Source organism: Syngnathus floridae, chromosome 1, assembly GCF_059516105.1.
Source record: "Syngnathus floridae isolate MCC-2025c chromosome 1, RoL_Sflo_1.0, whole genome shotgun sequence".
Taxonomy (NCBI): domain Eukaryota; kingdom Metazoa; phylum Chordata; class Actinopteri; order Syngnathiformes; family Syngnathidae; genus Syngnathus; species Syngnathus floridae.
In genome coordinates, this window is record NC_142413.1 from 17,360,249 (window position 1) to 17,377,120 (window position 16,872).

Genomic DNA, 16,872 nt, shown 5'->3' on the forward strand with positions numbered 1-16,872 from the left:
AGAAAAAGGTCAATGCCAACCCCACCCTGGCCCTCATTGCATGCAGTACATTAAAAAAGTATACATAAAACAGAGCAGGATTGACCAAATAATAGTAATGAGAAGAAGAACAACTTCATGAAGTTCAATTATATTTGCATTGAATACAGCTAGAGTTAAAAAAAGGAAGTGAGGTGGGAAAAAAGCAGCCATCATAGAGCCTAGGTTATTATAGCAAAAAATACAATAGAAAAGAATACACTCGGAAACCTATTTTTAATCTACAGGGTAAAATCATGAGGGGGAAAAGTCAAGAATGACTTGCAAAGTAAGGTGTCAAGTGTTGAACAAACAAATAAGCTGTCATGAGTTCAGACTATACTTTCCAACATTTTTACATATAAACATCATCAGGCATATCATTTGTATTTTATTGTGCCTTTATTTAGTCTGCAAACAAACAAGTTATTTTTAAGAACATTCTCATAACAATCTTGAATCAATCTTCCTTGCACATTTGAAGTTGGGGGTTGTCAGCATTCCTCTGCGGAGTTTGTCTGTGTTTATGTACGTCTTCTTCAGGTAATCTTGACTTCCTCCCACATTTCAGAAACATGACTGGCAACTCATCCAGGTTGTACCCCGCTTCTTGCAAAAAGATACACTGATGCATGAAACATTTTTATTCTTGACGAATATATTTGTGATAAGACAAATAAGGTTTGTATTTGTAATGAGACAATAAAAAATAACTGATGGCCGTCTATAAAATATTACTTATCAAAAGTAGCACTATACAATCTGGCTTATAAAACAGACACTACAGAGTCAGTTCTTTAAGCATGCCATTATTTGGGGTCATCAGGACCAACAAAGCAAAATAAACAAGGCCACGTCACTTTATTTGGTGTCCATGAAACGTATGTCCATGATGAGCAGTGTGTGTCTGGGCAGTGGTCTGGGTGCCGGGGACAACACTTTCATCACCTGTGCTTGTGTGTCTACATTGGTCACGACAATGAAGCCACACACAGGACTCTCCACAATTCCCTTTTTTGCCCCCTCCTCTCCATCCTCTGCACTGCTAACACTCAGCACGTGATAGGTGAGGTCTCTTCCTGGTGTCACAGGAACCAGCTTCAGCTGAGTGTCATCCTGAGACATTCCCAAGGGCAGGCATGAGTCTGGGATGGAAGGTGCCCCAATTTTATAGATGCGGACATCAGAGAAACGCACTTCGTATGAGAAAGGGTAGAAGGACACTCCGCGGAATCCGTAGAAGTATTCCCGGATTTTCTCATCCCGAACGTCACGTCGGCACTCTTTGGAGCGCTCCACCACTCCCCCCGACTTGGGCAGGAGCACGACGCGGACAAAGTGAGGAAGATCCCGTTTTAGTTCGTTGTACAGCCTCTCGTGGTCCAGCACCAGCACCACGTCTACCTCAAAGGCGGAGGCACAGTGGACCAAAGCCTGGTATCCAGAACCCTTCACCCAGCCACATGTGTTGATGATACAGCCACCCACGCTGGCCTTCCTGTTCACTTCACAGCGCTGCGAAAACACCTCAGCTAGGCAGGATGTCAGCTTGTGGGACACAAAAATATTTCAGGTCATTGGGGTAATCAAATACACTGGAAATAAAAAAGTTGGCACCTCCCTGTTCCAGGTTTTTATGATATGAAAAATTATACCAAGACATTTAAAAACGTTTTCTAACATTACGAACAGTACAACTTGATAAATTTTATTGTCTTAAATATTTTCGAGAGAGGACATAAAAGTAATTTTGATGGAGTTCCATAAACATGCACACCATCATAACCGGTATGTGGCTGTCTGAAGATTTTAACCCATCGCATTCAATGTGTTTGTATAAAATGTTGCTGACCGTAACAATCCTGTGTTGGCTCAAAACTTTCCGACTTCCGTTGGGAAGCAAAATATTAAAATTTAAATAAAAATCAGGAAAAGCCTATTAAAACATTCGAAATGTAGATATGGTTAATCAGAGGCATTTTAAGTGGTAATAGGTGTGCGTTGGCTCACATTTAATTAATATGAGTCTTACTGTAAGTGGTTAATCTGATCGCAGCCACATCTTACTTACACGAGGGTGTGAACACTTGTGCAACCACATTATCTGAGTAATTTATTTTTACTTCCCTCAAAATGATTTTAAAAAGTCAAGTGAGTTGTACAGGTTACATTCCTGGTGGCTAAAGTTCAGAAATGATTTATCATTTTGGATGTCATTCTGCAAAGTGGCATTTGAACAGAGGTGTGCAGACTTTTGATAACCACGCTAGCTACAGTAAATATGAATTTTGCTTTCATTTAACATTCCAATGTTTGGTCTGGTTGTCACCTTATTGTAAAGTTTGATGTTGGTCCCTGGAGAAGTGGATCCAAAGTGGTAGACCAAGGGAGCCTGGACTGAGAAGCCTTCCTCCACATCTGCTGGACGCTCAATGCACAGAGCCGACACTGTCCCTGGGACTGACACCTTGAGAAAAAATGAAGTACTTCAAATCAAAGACATTTCATGAATACCAAATATATTTCACCGGGGAGATGTTCAATCCATCCATTTTCTGAACCCTCACTAAAGATGTCACTATTTACACCAGTCCTCCTCAAAAAGTCCGGCGAATGATACAATTATAATATAACGAACAAATTATTTCAATTTCACGCTATTTTCAATAGAAAATTAGCATCACAAATATTGACAACAATCCAAAAACAAGATGTGTTTGACTTGGAGGTTCCACTGTTTTGTTTTTTCATAGCCAATGAATCTGAAATTTAAAAAGAAATAGTGCTTCTTCCTTTCATGCATGACGGGTGTGTGCGGAAGGTGCAACAGTTTAAACATATCATGTTTCAAGTAATTACAGTATTGTGCATGCTTATTCATCATACCCCGCTCTGGCCGACATCCAGTTCCACCAGCGTGGGCCTCCTGCCCACTCTCACAGCGTAGCTCAGTAAGAGTCGACACACCGTTGACTTGCCCACGTCTGTAGGTCCAACCACCATCACCTATGAAAAAAGAAACAATCATTTACCCCATTGATATTAATTTAAATGACATTAGTCCCTCCAAGGCACCTCAAAAAAGTACATTTGTTATTTAATATGTAAATAGCACTCCATATTGAAATTATAACGTATTTAACAAAAACATGTTATAGAATATTGTACTTCATAAAAACAGTTAAACACAATGCTGGAGCGACGGCTAGTATCATAAAATATTCACAAGTGGAATCCCTCGTAATTCAAGTCACCAATGTATTCCATATTTTATAATATAATGCACTCCTGCAGCTGTGTTCTTGGTATGATATGCAAACGTACCCTTGGCCCTCTTTCATTGTCCCGCTCTGCCTGTTTTCTCATTTGTTCCAGCGCGGCATGAGTGTTCAGGTAGAGCAGCATTGGAGTATCTTTGGACACGTAAGCCACCTGGGGTAGTGAGGGAAAGAAGCTGATTAATGAGCATGATGAAAGGCCACACACAAGCAGGACAAGCATCGTGGTGACTGACCTCTGGCTTCCCGTATAGGTTCACACTGCAGCCTTGCCACGTGAATACTGCGATCTTGGCACCTGCTCCAAAAGTGTACTTCTTGTTCCGGTTCAATTCCGAGCCAAACACTTCTGCCATTCCTGTGAGGAGTTCCAACTCAACCTGCTCTGCAGCCTCCCCAGCTTCCACCTCAAAACGAAGTTCAGTCTCTCTCTCCAGGTCATATCTGGTGCCAACTTTACCTGGTTGCAATGGATCATCACTTGGCTTTTCTACCCCTTCTGTTGCCATGATAATGCTTGGATAAAAAGGAAAACACAAGTTAACATAGCCATATAGATCATTTACTTAGATACACACATTGTTTCGATATGATGAATTCGACTTGAAAAATGTATTATTGAAAATGTCGACGCTAACCAAACGGTACTGACTGAAGAACAATACAGATATGGAATAGTAACCTTAGCATTGATAAGTTTCCTTGCATGATTTCCGTTGAATTCAGTTACAATAGTATTTCTTCTCGTGTGGAGTTTGTAATTAATTGAGTCTTGAGCAGTTGTTAACAAGCAATAGTTGAGCGCTAAACAAAGCCCAAATATAAAGGACACTAACAGCAGATTTTGCCCATTATTTCAAGCCTATGCGTCGACAAAAATTTAAAGATTAGAATAAAACCAATTATATACATTGATACCATATTTATATACATTGATACCATACTTACATGTGTATTTAAGAATGTTTTCTGGCGACAAACGCTTTGGTAGCCTGCCCGTGTGAAAGTCGCGTCCTTATGACGTATATACTAGCAACCAATAGGAGGAGAGGGTAGACGTGTTTCTTCCTGACTGGTTTTGCATTCAAAATATTTCTATTCAGTTTTTCTACATCTATTGTTTACTTTACATTTTTTTTTTTAATATATTGGTGGTCGGGGTTTAAGGATAACCTTTCTACTCTGTTCTGCTGTTGAGCTAAGTACTTTGTAAGCTCTGCACATTTGTGAGAATTTTATAGATGCAATCGGTGTCCCGAAACCACGGTGCTTTTATTCCATTTTAATGATGTATAGAGAATTACAGTAATATATTTACATTTATAAAATAGTCTTGTGACTACCTTGGGTTCGTCCCATACACTGCCTCACAACAAGTACAGAAAACAAATAATCCCATGAAAATACACACACACACAAAATTTATTTAGAAAAAAATCAAATTACCACAAATGTCGAACTTGAACAGACAAATTGCGCAACAGTGTTTGGTAAAGGAAGCGTTTGATCTGAAAAGCTCCAGTAGATGTCGCCAAGTGTTCATATGCATGTTTGTGAATTGGAAAAACCTGGTTCATCAGAGGAGAGACTGAGCATCCAGTTTGGTCACCTCCCCATCATTCTGTTTCCACAAGACACATTCATGAAAAATTACCTGCACGAAAGAGAAGAGGGGTCTTTTAGGATGACAGCATTATCATAAGGAACTGAAAGTCTGTGTTTCCTAGCAACAGCCCTAAAAACGTCACTGCTCTAGAAGAGAGCTGCATGACGGAATGGGGCAAAACACCAATTCCAATTTGAGCAAATCTGTTCAAGACCTACAGGAAACCATTGACCTCTGTCATTGCTAAAATGTTCATATTACAAAGCATTGAATTGAACTTGTTTTTGACCAAATACTTATTTTTCCTCCGTAATTTAAAAATAAATTCTTTAAAAATCCTAAAATGTGATTTCCATGGAATTTATTTTTCGGTCATCATTTTAAGTGGGAGAACTCACACAATCGGTGAGTGATTAAATGCTTTTTTGCCCTATGTACCTTGGGACTGATGAATTTTGAGTGAGTATTGTTATACCACATCTCTCTGTCTCAATATTGTTGCATCACATGTGCCATAACAACGGGCTGGTCATTTTCGACCGGGCGCACCCAGCTCATGAGCGCTCATTGGTGTGTCTGGCTATGAACAACATTCAAAACCAAATGAAGTGCTGAACATATAATTTATTTCTTATTAGTATTTGACCAAGCTCCAGTAGTTTGAACTGAAAAGGCTGAACAGAGAAGCTCGTTGCTGCAAGCAAATCGCTGCAACTGCTAAATAGTGCACAACCAGGTCATGTCACTTCCCACAATGCATTGCGACGTAAACAATAACGGTGATGTATATGCAAATACGTTACTGCAAAATAGAGTAAATGAGAATTTATTTTCAAAAATTCCATTTTATGTTTATGTTACCATAAACCAAATAAATTATGTAGAGTAAACGCGATTACAGTCGGGGTTTCTTTTAAAATTTGACCACACCGCAAAATACCGGTAGATCCTTTTCGTTAGCCCGTCTACGGTATTTTGCATTGTGTGTTAGTGTTAAGATAGCAGACAATCGAAGTGATGATATCTTTACAAATGCACATAAAACTATCTTTGTTTTACGCTTAGACTGACAGTAATGAGATGAAAATGACAAACCTTCACTTTGCATCTAGTCAGTAACGGCAGCCTCCTGTAAAGCAGAAACTACAACATCAGGCTCTGGAAATTTGAGTTTACGAGGTGGCCCCTTTTTTATTCCGGTCCATAGAGATGTTTCTATGAGAAACAAAGGAAAGATGTCCTAATCTCAAATCAACTTTACAATAGGAAACGTAATGTTGATAAAGTAATTCCTATCCCAAATAAATAATTGAAAAAACAAGCAATATTCTAATGTAAGTATAAAAGTATGTATATAGCACAATTAAGCCGATTCCTTCAGCTCACCTTTGTCTCCATCTATGAGCGTGATCTCAAAGCTGTTCCTGCGAGGCTTCTCAGGGTTGAGGACCACAGTCAGTTCAGGGCGTGCAGCCAAAAGGGCAGCTTTTATCCCCTCGGCATTACGCCCATACACTCGTCAGCTCTTACTGCAAAACAATAACAGATCATCGCAAGGACAATAAATGTTAGTGGTGCTCAGCAAGTTGGTAAGAGTTTGTGAACAAATACTTAAATTTGAGTACTTGCCAACACCAAGTATGTGATAATGCCTTATGTCTTGTAATTATGATGACATTTTGTTTTGAATTCAAATAACTTCAAAAACAACAACCATTCTTGAACATGGATTAGATTTCATTCAAATCTTACACTTTCATGTCACAATTTGGCAGTTTCATTGTGTAGGCCTGTGTGCACTTAAACATATCTTCAACCAGCAGTCTAGAACCACCGGGCCATAAAGGGTTTCTCTCTATTACATGCGTATATAATATACTTTTGACATGTCAAGATGCTACAGCAATTCGATTAACTCTGTTACCCATGCACAAGCAATAAATGAGCAAAACACTGACAATGCACATAGCCAGATCTTCACAATATTCGTCAAGCATGCAGTAATTTACTGTTATGTTCATTGTCATGAACTTGTACTTTGTTCTGTGGTGCCTAATGCTGGCGTATTTCTGGAGTAAGTGCTGCCTGTACCACTCATGCACTTTAAATTAGTTATCTGTTGACTGTTGCATGATTAAGAGTTACCATGGTGACCATATTAAAGCATCTATTGCTCTTATTATAGAGAACCATCATCTTCTGGGCTGGGAGAGGACTACTCTACCACTAAGCCCACCATCGAGCCCCTCCACCCGATGTGGTATTTTATTGTATGCTTACCAGTGTTCAATCACCACTCTTGTTTGGTCTTGGAGCTCAGGTACCTCTTCTTCCTTTGCCGTCTTGGCAGGTTTTTCCTTCTTTTCCTCGTCCTCAATTTTGCGTTTACTCCCACGGCGGCCTGGAGACGTTATCCAACACTTGGTTTACATCAATAATAAGCAAGGTGTTTCATTGAATAACATACAACAAAACGTTGACAGTACTGCTGAAACCAGCGATTTGTGGTTTGGTATTTGAAAATTCTCAAATAATAAAAAGGTATTCGTAATGACAGAGGCTAGAGTAGGACTGTTTGAAACAAACAAAATACATCTGACCAACCTGCTCCAGACGCCATTGTTGTTAAAAAACTTTCGCGGGTTAGGCGGACTGTACGAACATATGAGGTGATGGGGGTGTGGATGAAACCAATACTAAAGCTTTTGAGAACGAACACAGCACCCGAGCTGAGGGGAAAAAAACATCTATTGAATTAATAATGTACACCACGGATTGTCAACGATTTTGCAATCCGGTGTCCAGTTAGAAAAGATAAATCGGGAGGTACAATTTTCCAAGGACCCCTTTTTATCGCCACACATTGAAATGTGGCCTGAAAACTTTATTGTTCATTGCAGCTGTTGCATAAAACAGAGTATTCACAACGTTTCACCTATATTACAATTTGTTGTTACTGCCTAATCCCCAAATCAAATACATTCATTATACACACAAGAAAGAAAGAAAGAAAGAAAGAAAGAAAGAAAGAAAGAAAGAAAGAAAGAAAGAAAGAAAGAAAGAAAGAAAGAAAGAAAGAGTGGCCCATCAGAACCCAGACTTAAATCCAATCAAACATCTAAAAAACCTGAGGCTGTCAATTAAATGAGCTCCCAAGATTTAGCAGCTCATTCTATTTGCTCACTATTTCGTTTAATATTTTGGTGCTCATTTCGACATGATATCACAATAGCTCTGATTTAAGTTGTGTCATTCTGCTAAGTCACCATTTTGGCACTTGCAACTGAAAATCTGTGCATGAAAATAACTGTAGCACAGATGAACACAAGGCTGTCCTTTTGTTACTTTTAGTAATCACTAAATCTTCTACTGTGTTTAACACCTGAAGTATGATATCCAAAAGGCAGATGAATATGCAATAAAATCTCCCAAGTACCAGAGTGGATGTGCTCAATTACTATGCTGTTCTTCAAATCCAAAACCACCACCATATGGGGGTGACCAAAATAATCGCAGTTGACGTTTATAGAAACTGTGTATATGTATATGTTTGACGACATCAGAGGGCGTGACTGTGCCAAAAAACAAAGGCTGTCAAATCTCCTAGTGCGAGGCCGTGTGTGACTCATGCGTGCTCATGATGTTCATCTTTATATTTTCTTGACAAATAATTCCACATTCACACTTTTACTCTTGGCTCAGTGTTAAGTTTTTTTGCATGGCAGCTGTTGTGAGTTTATGTAGTCATGTTTCCTCATCTCACCATGCTCTCCTTTTTTCCCAAGTCCAAGCCAGGTGATGGTGCTCCGAGCTGTCAGTGCAGAAATGTCACTCATTACTTATGCCATTTGTTATCTATATATCTGTCTATCTATTTGTTTCAAATTAGGTGTCTAGACTAAGATTAGGCTTTCAAAGTTGGGACACAATTTATAACAGTGATTAAGGTTTTGGATAATGGATCCTGATACTAGGTTTTGGTATAGGGCAGATACAGGTACGTATTTCAGATACGTATTTCAAGGTATTGAGGACTCACAAAGGCTGCCGATATCAATCATCGATAACAGTTGCTGGTGTCCTCTTGTGGCCGTTAATTGGTATTAATTAGTAAGTAAATCTGTCTGTCTGTTTGTCTGTCTGTCTGTCTGCCTGCCTGTGCCTGCCTGTCTGTGTGTCTGTCTGTGTGTCTGTCTGTCTCTCTCGCTCTGTCTACCTCGCTCTTGCTCTCTCTCAGACTCTCTCTCGCTCGCTCTCCCTCACTCCCTCCCTCCGTCCATCCGACCGACCGCAATTATAAATTATACTTCATTTAACACAAATATTTGTATGTAAATTAATTTGACTGTGTTATGACTGACTGTTTCTGATACACAGTAGCTCTGATATCAGGTCTCATTGGACGACTTCATTATTTTACTCTCCATATTGTTGGTGGATTGACACCCAGCATCAGTTACTGACTCAAAGACTCAGGTTACCATGAGCCTGACAAAAAGAACTGGTCACTCCAGGGTGTAGTTGAGCACTTATAAAAGTTGGTCTCTGGCTGCTTTTATTTTATTTTGTTTTATTCTACTGAGCCGTAGACACCAATGTGCAAATGTGTCAGTTTGTCTAACCCAAATATGACATGTGCAAAAGTGAACGTCACCAAAATACGTCAATGGCACACCAACTCATAAGGGCCGACGCACGTTTGAAGCATCTGCATGTGCGTAAGCAAGAGACAGCGACAGCAAGTGAAAATTGGTGTCCAGACAAAAGAATGATTGACAGCATACAACGCACACACAAGGGAGCGAGATCGGAAGGCCAGTGGGAAAATAGCACACGAACATTTTGGAAGACAACAAGTAGGCGCTGTGCACGCACATAATCAGAGTGAGATGACTTCCTCATCGCTAATGGCCGTTACATTCATAGTTGTCAAATCTAAAAAAAAAAACACACACAACAATGACAAAAAAAATAGATGCACACAGGAAGCTTTGCGATGGTTACGATGCAACGACTTACAGTGTTCTGAAATGGGAAATACACCATATGAAAGATAATCACAAATTCAAGCTAATGAAATTGATTGAAGACTTCCATGGTTATTTACCAACGCTTGTGCTCATGTTCATCATATGGTAACAATCACCAAGTATTTGGCTTTGCTGTAAAATGTTTCTGTGCTTTCTCCACAGCTGAGGGCCAAATTCTCAAGATCCATAAATGGAGCAAGACACGTTTGGCTAAAAAAAGAATTGGCATTTAAACAGTCCTTTTCATCATGCTGTTCCTGTTTGAAATCATGAAAACAGGATGACGCCTGTAATTGATCAACAGAATCTCACCATTGCTTGTGCTGAAACAGGATGTTCTTGGTGGGAAGTGGCCAATAAGCTGAGCCTGTGTCATTAGCAGGGTGCAACAGAGAAAATGGAAGAGTCACAGAAAGAGAAATTCCTTGTAAGCGTATTGTTTTGAATTTGGCTGTTCAGCTCATTGCTAGAACACAGCAAGTTGGGCAGAAAATAGTGAAGCGTTGAACCGGTGCACACATGCATTCAAAAGTTTAGAGAAGGTCAAATTGAGATCACCTGTAGAAGTTATAGCGTATTTGTCATACATCCTTAAAATATCTCTTTAAGTACTGCACAGTACATAGATGCATATCCAATTCATATTTGGCTATGTCTTTTGCCCATGTACTAAGCAGCCAAAACATTCTCATACGTGCAAAAAAAAAAAATCCACGAGTCAAGATTTGCATCTGCACTGCCACTTTTTTATTTGGATTCCAGAATTTTTGCACCAGTTTTGTACCAGTCAACTTTAGAAATTCAACAAAATTTCATTGCAGTGAAAGGCTGGTTGTTCATGTACAGCATTTTGCTTTTGTTTGGATGTATCACTATCACATTTGAATCAGCAATATAACAGTTAGGATAGTGTTGAGGGGGTGTGTGAACTCCCGGACAAGTTCTCATCTCATCTGCAAGTACATATATGACATACACTATTCCCCTCCTTCCACACACACACATTTTGGATCACATGATATGGTTCCAATCTGTACGTGTGAAGAGAGAATAGTATTGTTATTTATACAAACACACTGTCACACAAATGTCTCGTAATTCATGAACTCCTGCACAACAAACACGATGGACAGTGACTCACTTCACGACTGGAATCTTGCCGTGTCAAAACTTCTCTCGCACAAGTGACTTTAACAGTGGGATGAATTTTAATGTTCGTTTTTGGTGCATGTTGATGATGTTATATTGTTTTTAGTTCATGTACAACTATGGAGCAGTCTCGGCTACTTGAGTCAGTGAAACAAAGGAACTCCCACTCACATATGTCTGATAATTTCTTTATTTGAAATAAAAGAAAGAAAGAAAATGACTTGGCCATTGGAAAACACAGAAAGAGATTACTTATCAGATCAAATGCAAAAGCAGTTTGACAAAAAATTGAGTATACAAACGGCTTCGATGAGCATTGTTCTTCACAGTTGTCTAATTCAATAAAGCTCTGACTGTAATGATATCAAATAAATACATAAAAAACATAAAAATATAATTAGCCTTGTCATGATCAAAGCCATTGCTAATCATCTAATGCAAAAACAAAATTCATTTCATTTGTTTGAATTTAGTTTTCATGTCCATTACCGAATGCTGAAAAGGGAAAAGTAAGACTAGGCAACAGCAGTGCAGAGAATCGTGTGATATTTGACGTGGCCTATGTCCTGCGATGCGTGTTTCAAGTTCCTCGAGTTGTTTCAAGTTTCATGTACAAGCGTGGGCGGCTGTGCTGCTGGCACCTCCGGGATGGCACAAGACTAGCAATCTCCGAGGAAAGAGTCGCTCTTAGTTCCAAATCCTGTGCCTGGCCCCTCATTTTCTTTCAGCAGATCTGCTTGTATGCTTTTTGTTTTTATTTGATAATTATTCCAAGCAGTCTATTTTCTTTATGCATTTATTCCAGAATACATTTTTTATTTTATTTTTTGTCCAATCACATTTCAGCTTCTACAGTATGTGCCGCCATATTTAACATCTTAATCTGCCCGGGGCCTTCGGAATCAGTCTTGACCAACGACCATGTACCTTTTTGATGTGAGCATTTTTCTATCAACTGATTGGCTGGTCAGACCAAGACAAGTTCAACAAGGAGAACACATCTAGAGCAATGTGCAAACATAAATGCATTTAATAATCACTATCTCCGGTATGATGATTTCAATTTTGTCATGTTATTAGATAAATATTTATTTTTGATTCAATCAAGTTTATCTTCATGTGTGCTGTTACATTAGTTTTTTGTTGACGGTTTCTATAATTGCTGAGTGTCCAGATAGATAATTGGGTCCTCATTGGTGAGGTAAAGAAAAGCAGCAGAACTGATGTCGTCAGTTGTTCATGTAGAAAACACCTCGATTGACACCTGCATCGATTGCTGCCGCATAAGCAAAACCAAACGCCTGCCACTCCTAGTTACTGTGTTGTGTAGTCTATTAACGGTTGCCGCTTGCCGCCTATCAGTCTTCAACATATGATCACTGTTATTGTCAAGGCCTCATGTGTTAGTAAGCAGCAGCCAAATCAACAATAATGATTAGCCGTATATTGCCTACACTGATATCTGCTTTGAAAACAGATTTTCGCTCTCTCGCCTGTTTCCTGCCATTGTGTACCGCCACCTACTTTCAGCTCAAGCAGCAAGTAGAGATCAAGATCCCAGGCTTTTTGTTGTGAGTAGGAAAGAGCAGGATGGAGGAATGAGAGAAGAAGGAAAGGTTGAGGGAATGGTGGATTCAGCCAAAAAGTAAATGAAGGGAGAAAGCAAGTATGCAGAAAGAGAGGGGATGGAGAAGAGCTGGACTGGTAGCAAAAGATGAGAACGGGGATGAAAAAGACGGATCGCCGTAGCCTGTTGGGCAATCGGATTCAAAGCAGCGGATGGCAGAATCTTCGTTGCCGTAGTTGTCCCAGTACTCTTCTGGGTCGAGCTTAGGGAGAGCCACTTCATCATCTGATAGTTCATACTTGGGAGGAAACGACTCGAGTTGGGTTTTGGGGAAATAATGTGACTTTCCTACTGGGGACGCCTTTACTGTCTCTGTGGTCTTACGGCTGTGAAACTTGGAGGAGGACACGGGCTTGTGCTTGGAGAACCACCAGCGGGTTTTGGTGCTAAAGGTGGTCGTGGTGCTTCCGGCCACGGAGCCTGGGTCAGGCATTGGGCAGAGGGCAAAGTCCAGCTCCCGGAGGAATCGAAGATCTTGCCCGCGACGATGCGATGGCGACGAGCATATCAGTTCAGAAGAGGAAATGCGGACCATGCGGAACCACTCCCACAAGGTACGGGCCTCACAACCACAGGACCAAGGGTTGCCATTGAGACGGAGAAAGTTAATGCCCAGGGTGTCTTTCATAGCTTGGCCTGGGAGCTCAGCAAGGGAGTTGTTGAACAGGTAAAGAATGGAGAGGCGGCCCAGGTCGCGAAAAGCGCGACGGTTGACCTGCCTGATTCGATTGTCGTGAAGAAGGAGGCGGTCCAGATTGACCAAGCCTCGGAACACGTTCTCAGAAAGGGCACGGATGCGGTTGCCATGGAGGAATAGGTGGGTGAGGTTGACCAGATCTGAGAACAGCTCGTCCTGCAGAAAGTGGAGTTGATTCTCCTGGAACAATGTTAAAACATCAAATGAGGAAAATGAGTCATTGAGATTTAGATCATTGATTCAGAGTAGACTAAAACATTTTGCTTGGGTTGGGTTGCCTTAGCCTCACACCTTCATTGCGTGTTTAAAATGTATAGCTACGATATTTATGATTGTAATCTTCACCTGCAAGTAGAGAAACTGCAGACTGTACAATTTGTGAAAGAGGTCATGGGGTAGCATGGCAAGCTTGCATCGGTGCATGTGCAGACTCTGCAGCTTCTCCAAGCCTCTGAAAGCTCCGCCTTCTAGGCGCCTCAGTGTGGGGTTGTCGCCCAGGTCCAGCTCCTCCAGCACCCTGAGGTTACTAAAGGCCCCAGCCTCAATCCATGTGATGTTATTGCCATAAAGCCAAAGCACCTTGTGTTGGATGAAGAAGAGAGAAAATTGGGAATTTATCCTTCAAAGAGCGCAATGAAAGTACACACCAGGCACACACTTTTACCTGTGTTTCAAAGCCAAAAGAATCTGCACGGAGCTCTGTGATGTGATTGTTTTGCAGGAACACCCGTTGTGAGTCGTAAGGCACGCCGACCGGAACGGCGGTGAGGTTCTGAGACTGGCAACTGACTGTCATGGGCGTTGGGTAACACACACAAAGCCTGGGGCATGCAGCTACACTGCTGGGCTTCACCACCACCAGCCACAGGATCAGCCATAGAGTCAATCCACCTATGACAGAATTGGAAAAAAAAACATGAGACGTTGAGCGTGATTTCAACTTTTGGCCTCATCCTACTGTTTTCTGTGCAGCCTTTTGTAGCCACCGATTCTTGTTTTGTGCATTCATTTGTGATTTGTTCTCTGAGCCTTATGCATAATTGATATGGCAGAAATCATTCAACCGTTCATATCAACTGGATCACTTAACATACTAGGGTGACCTGGCTACAGTGTCAGAGTTACATAACTGTGAAATGTGTAGACTAAACAATCAATTCTTTTTTTTAAAGAATATAAACGTATATGTATTCATTCATAAAAATGTTAATGGATCCGGATGTCCTAGAAAAGTGGGACTTACAATCCGGATGTCCTAGAAAAAAGAACCTTTCCATTGAGGAGTTTGCCATGCAGAGGGCACACGTAAAAGAAGTAACTGAATCCAGATCAATTTCACTCCGGCTTTAGTTACTTCCCTATGTCTTGGGACAGCTCGGATGACGGCACACACAAAAAAAGACTACAGTGGTAAAAAAAGAGTCATTAAATAATGATGAACAACCCTTTCATCTGTTGTACGCAAGATTTTCCAGTGGCTCACCCCTTGACCTCTCAACAAGTTGAACCGTTATCTATGCTAGACCTTCAGGAGAACACGAGACTGGGATTTCAAGAGGAATAAGACACCGATCTGAAATCTTGGTTAGTCTTATTTACTGCATGGCAAATTAAGCTCAGTATCATGATTGCATTAAAACCAGTATGTAAGGAGATATGGATGAATTTGACTCTTTTGCAGAGAACTCACTGACAATAACTTGCATAACATAATGAGATCCGATACAAAAACTTTCTACGACCTCATGTACTACATCAACAACATGCACTAGTTCTCATACGTTTTGGGTTGCTCTTATAAATGTCCTTATTTCTTCAGTACATTGTTTTAATTAGCTCTTGTAATAAAGCTCATTGAATTCTGCCAATGCACCACGTGACCATGATAGGAACGGAAGAACAAATGTGTATGACGACACGATATAAATACTATGGAAAATCTTATACATTTCCCTGAGATGTTAATATAGTGCATAATTTTGTGAGAAAAAGACACACTCAGATGAACAAAATGCACCCTGAAATGCACCACGAAGCATCTCCTCTCTAGCCTGGGTTCTGCTTTTTTCTTTTTTTTTATATTTACCTACTATATTTTTCTATATTGCGTGCATTTGTACCATTGCTGAATTCCCCCTTGTTAGACTGATAGATGTATGATTATAATCATATAAAAAAGAATAAATATAATTAAAAAAACATTATGAAATGTGATTGATTTAGTCAGAATTATGCTACAATGCATTTTCCCACAATGTATGAGATCCCAGAGAATCAACTTTCAGTTTTGGTAATTCGTTACTTTTCATGGAAAGTTTCCAATCTTTAAAATTACCAAGTACAAAAAAAATCATTGGAAATCAAAGCACTTATGATTTTTTTATCTGACATAATTTCAGTTAAAAAAAGGATTACAAAAATGTTGAGTGCAAGGCAACTCACCCTTGAAGTTGTGGGCTGTTCTGGGGCTTCTAACGGTCCAGCGAGTCTCCATGGTGAGTAAAACCGAAAGCGAGTTAGCCTGCGCGGCGAGGAACTGCCTGCTTGCTGCTATCTCTGCTGACGTTCGGCTCCGGGGACTGAGTCGCTGTGCCTTCACAGAGAAGTGGGACTCGGGAGTCCCCGCTGCTTCTTTATACTTGGCGGCGGTTCCGTCGCCCACCAGGTAGCGTGGGCGGGGTGATGGATGCGATCATACGTCGGCCTCCTAGGTGGGTGGGAGGAAGGGATGGCACTCGCCGAAGGAAGAACCAAGAAAGGGAGCAGCAGCCGCCGACAATGTTTGGCTTCTTCTTATGTTACAAAACAATAGAGCATCACTGAGGAGGTAAAAGTGGTGGGAAGTGAGTTTTCTAAATCCTTTTTTTTTTTACTTTTACTCCTTACCATGGAGATTCACAACATGATTTGTATTCAGTACACCCGAAATAAGGAGGTTGATTTAACATCAGTGTAGGGAAATAAGACTAAGCAAACAAACAAATGCATAAATAAATAAATAGATAAATCAATCAATCAATCAATAAATTGGCAAGCAAATGAATGAATGCATGAATAGATAAATAAATAAATAAAAATAAATGAACGAACGAACGAACGAATAAATAAACAAATAAATAAACAAATAAATAAATAAATAAATAAATAAATAAATAAATAAATAAATAAATAAATAAATAAATAAATAAATAAATAACTCCAACAGATGAGAAACCCAATTTCAATGAAATGGTGGAATGCATTTAAATTGCAGGTTGCAAATGGACTAATGCAGTGTTTCCCAACCTTTTTTCATTCCCGGCACACCTTTTCATTAGAAAAAATCTCGAGGCACACCACCAACAAAAATCTGTTAAGTGTTACACCAGCTTCTATATTAAAATCAGTTATATTACAACAAAAGATGTAAAGTTATATTCCTATATATGTATGGAGAGTCGAATAATTGAATAAAAATAAATACTAAA

General features: G+C 40.0%; 3 protein-coding genes across 3 annotated transcripts; all 3 read right to left on the reverse strand.

Annotated features, from left to right (window-relative positions):
* Positions 1 to 401: 401 nt before the first annotated feature.
* On the reverse strand, positions 402 to 4,373 carry clp1 (cleavage factor polyribonucleotide kinase subunit 1). The gene is made up of 6 exons (XM_088379932.1): positions 4,245 to 4,373; positions 3,533 to 3,812; positions 3,343 to 3,450; positions 2,905 to 3,024; positions 2,348 to 2,485; positions 402 to 1,566 (listed from the first exon to the last, which is right to left on the reverse strand). The coding sequence occupies exons 2-6, from the start codon at positions 3,803 to 3,805 to the stop codon at positions 880 to 882; spliced, it is 1,326 nt and encodes a 441-aa protein (XP_088236058.1). The 5' UTR covers positions 3,806 to 3,812; positions 4,245 to 4,373; the 3' UTR covers positions 402 to 879.
* Positions 4,374 to 4,698: 325 nt separating this feature from the next.
* On the reverse strand, positions 4,699 to 7,665 carry selenoh (selenoprotein H). The gene is made up of 5 exons (XM_088379939.1): positions 7,507 to 7,665; positions 7,183 to 7,303; positions 6,289 to 6,431; positions 5,998 to 6,117; positions 4,699 to 4,950 (listed from the first exon to the last, which is right to left on the reverse strand). The coding sequence occupies exons 1-4, from the start codon at positions 7,520 to 7,522 to the stop codon at positions 6,011 to 6,013; spliced, it is 387 nt and encodes a 128-aa protein (XP_088236065.1). The 5' UTR covers positions 7,523 to 7,665; the 3' UTR covers positions 4,699 to 4,950; positions 5,998 to 6,010.
* Positions 7,666 to 11,274: 3,609 nt separating this feature from the next.
* Positions 11,275 to 16,170, reverse strand: rtn4rl2b (reticulon 4 receptor-like 2b). The gene is made up of 4 exons (XM_088379919.1): positions 15,848 to 16,170; positions 14,070 to 14,296; positions 13,751 to 13,984; positions 11,275 to 13,585 (listed from the first exon to the last, which is right to left on the reverse strand). Exons 1-4 carry the CDS (start codon positions 15,897 to 15,899, stop codon positions 12,716 to 12,718), a joined length of 1,383 nt encoding a protein of 460 aa, XP_088236045.1. The 5' UTR covers positions 15,900 to 16,170; the 3' UTR covers positions 11,275 to 12,715.
* Positions 16,171 to 16,872: the final 702 nt, after the last annotated feature.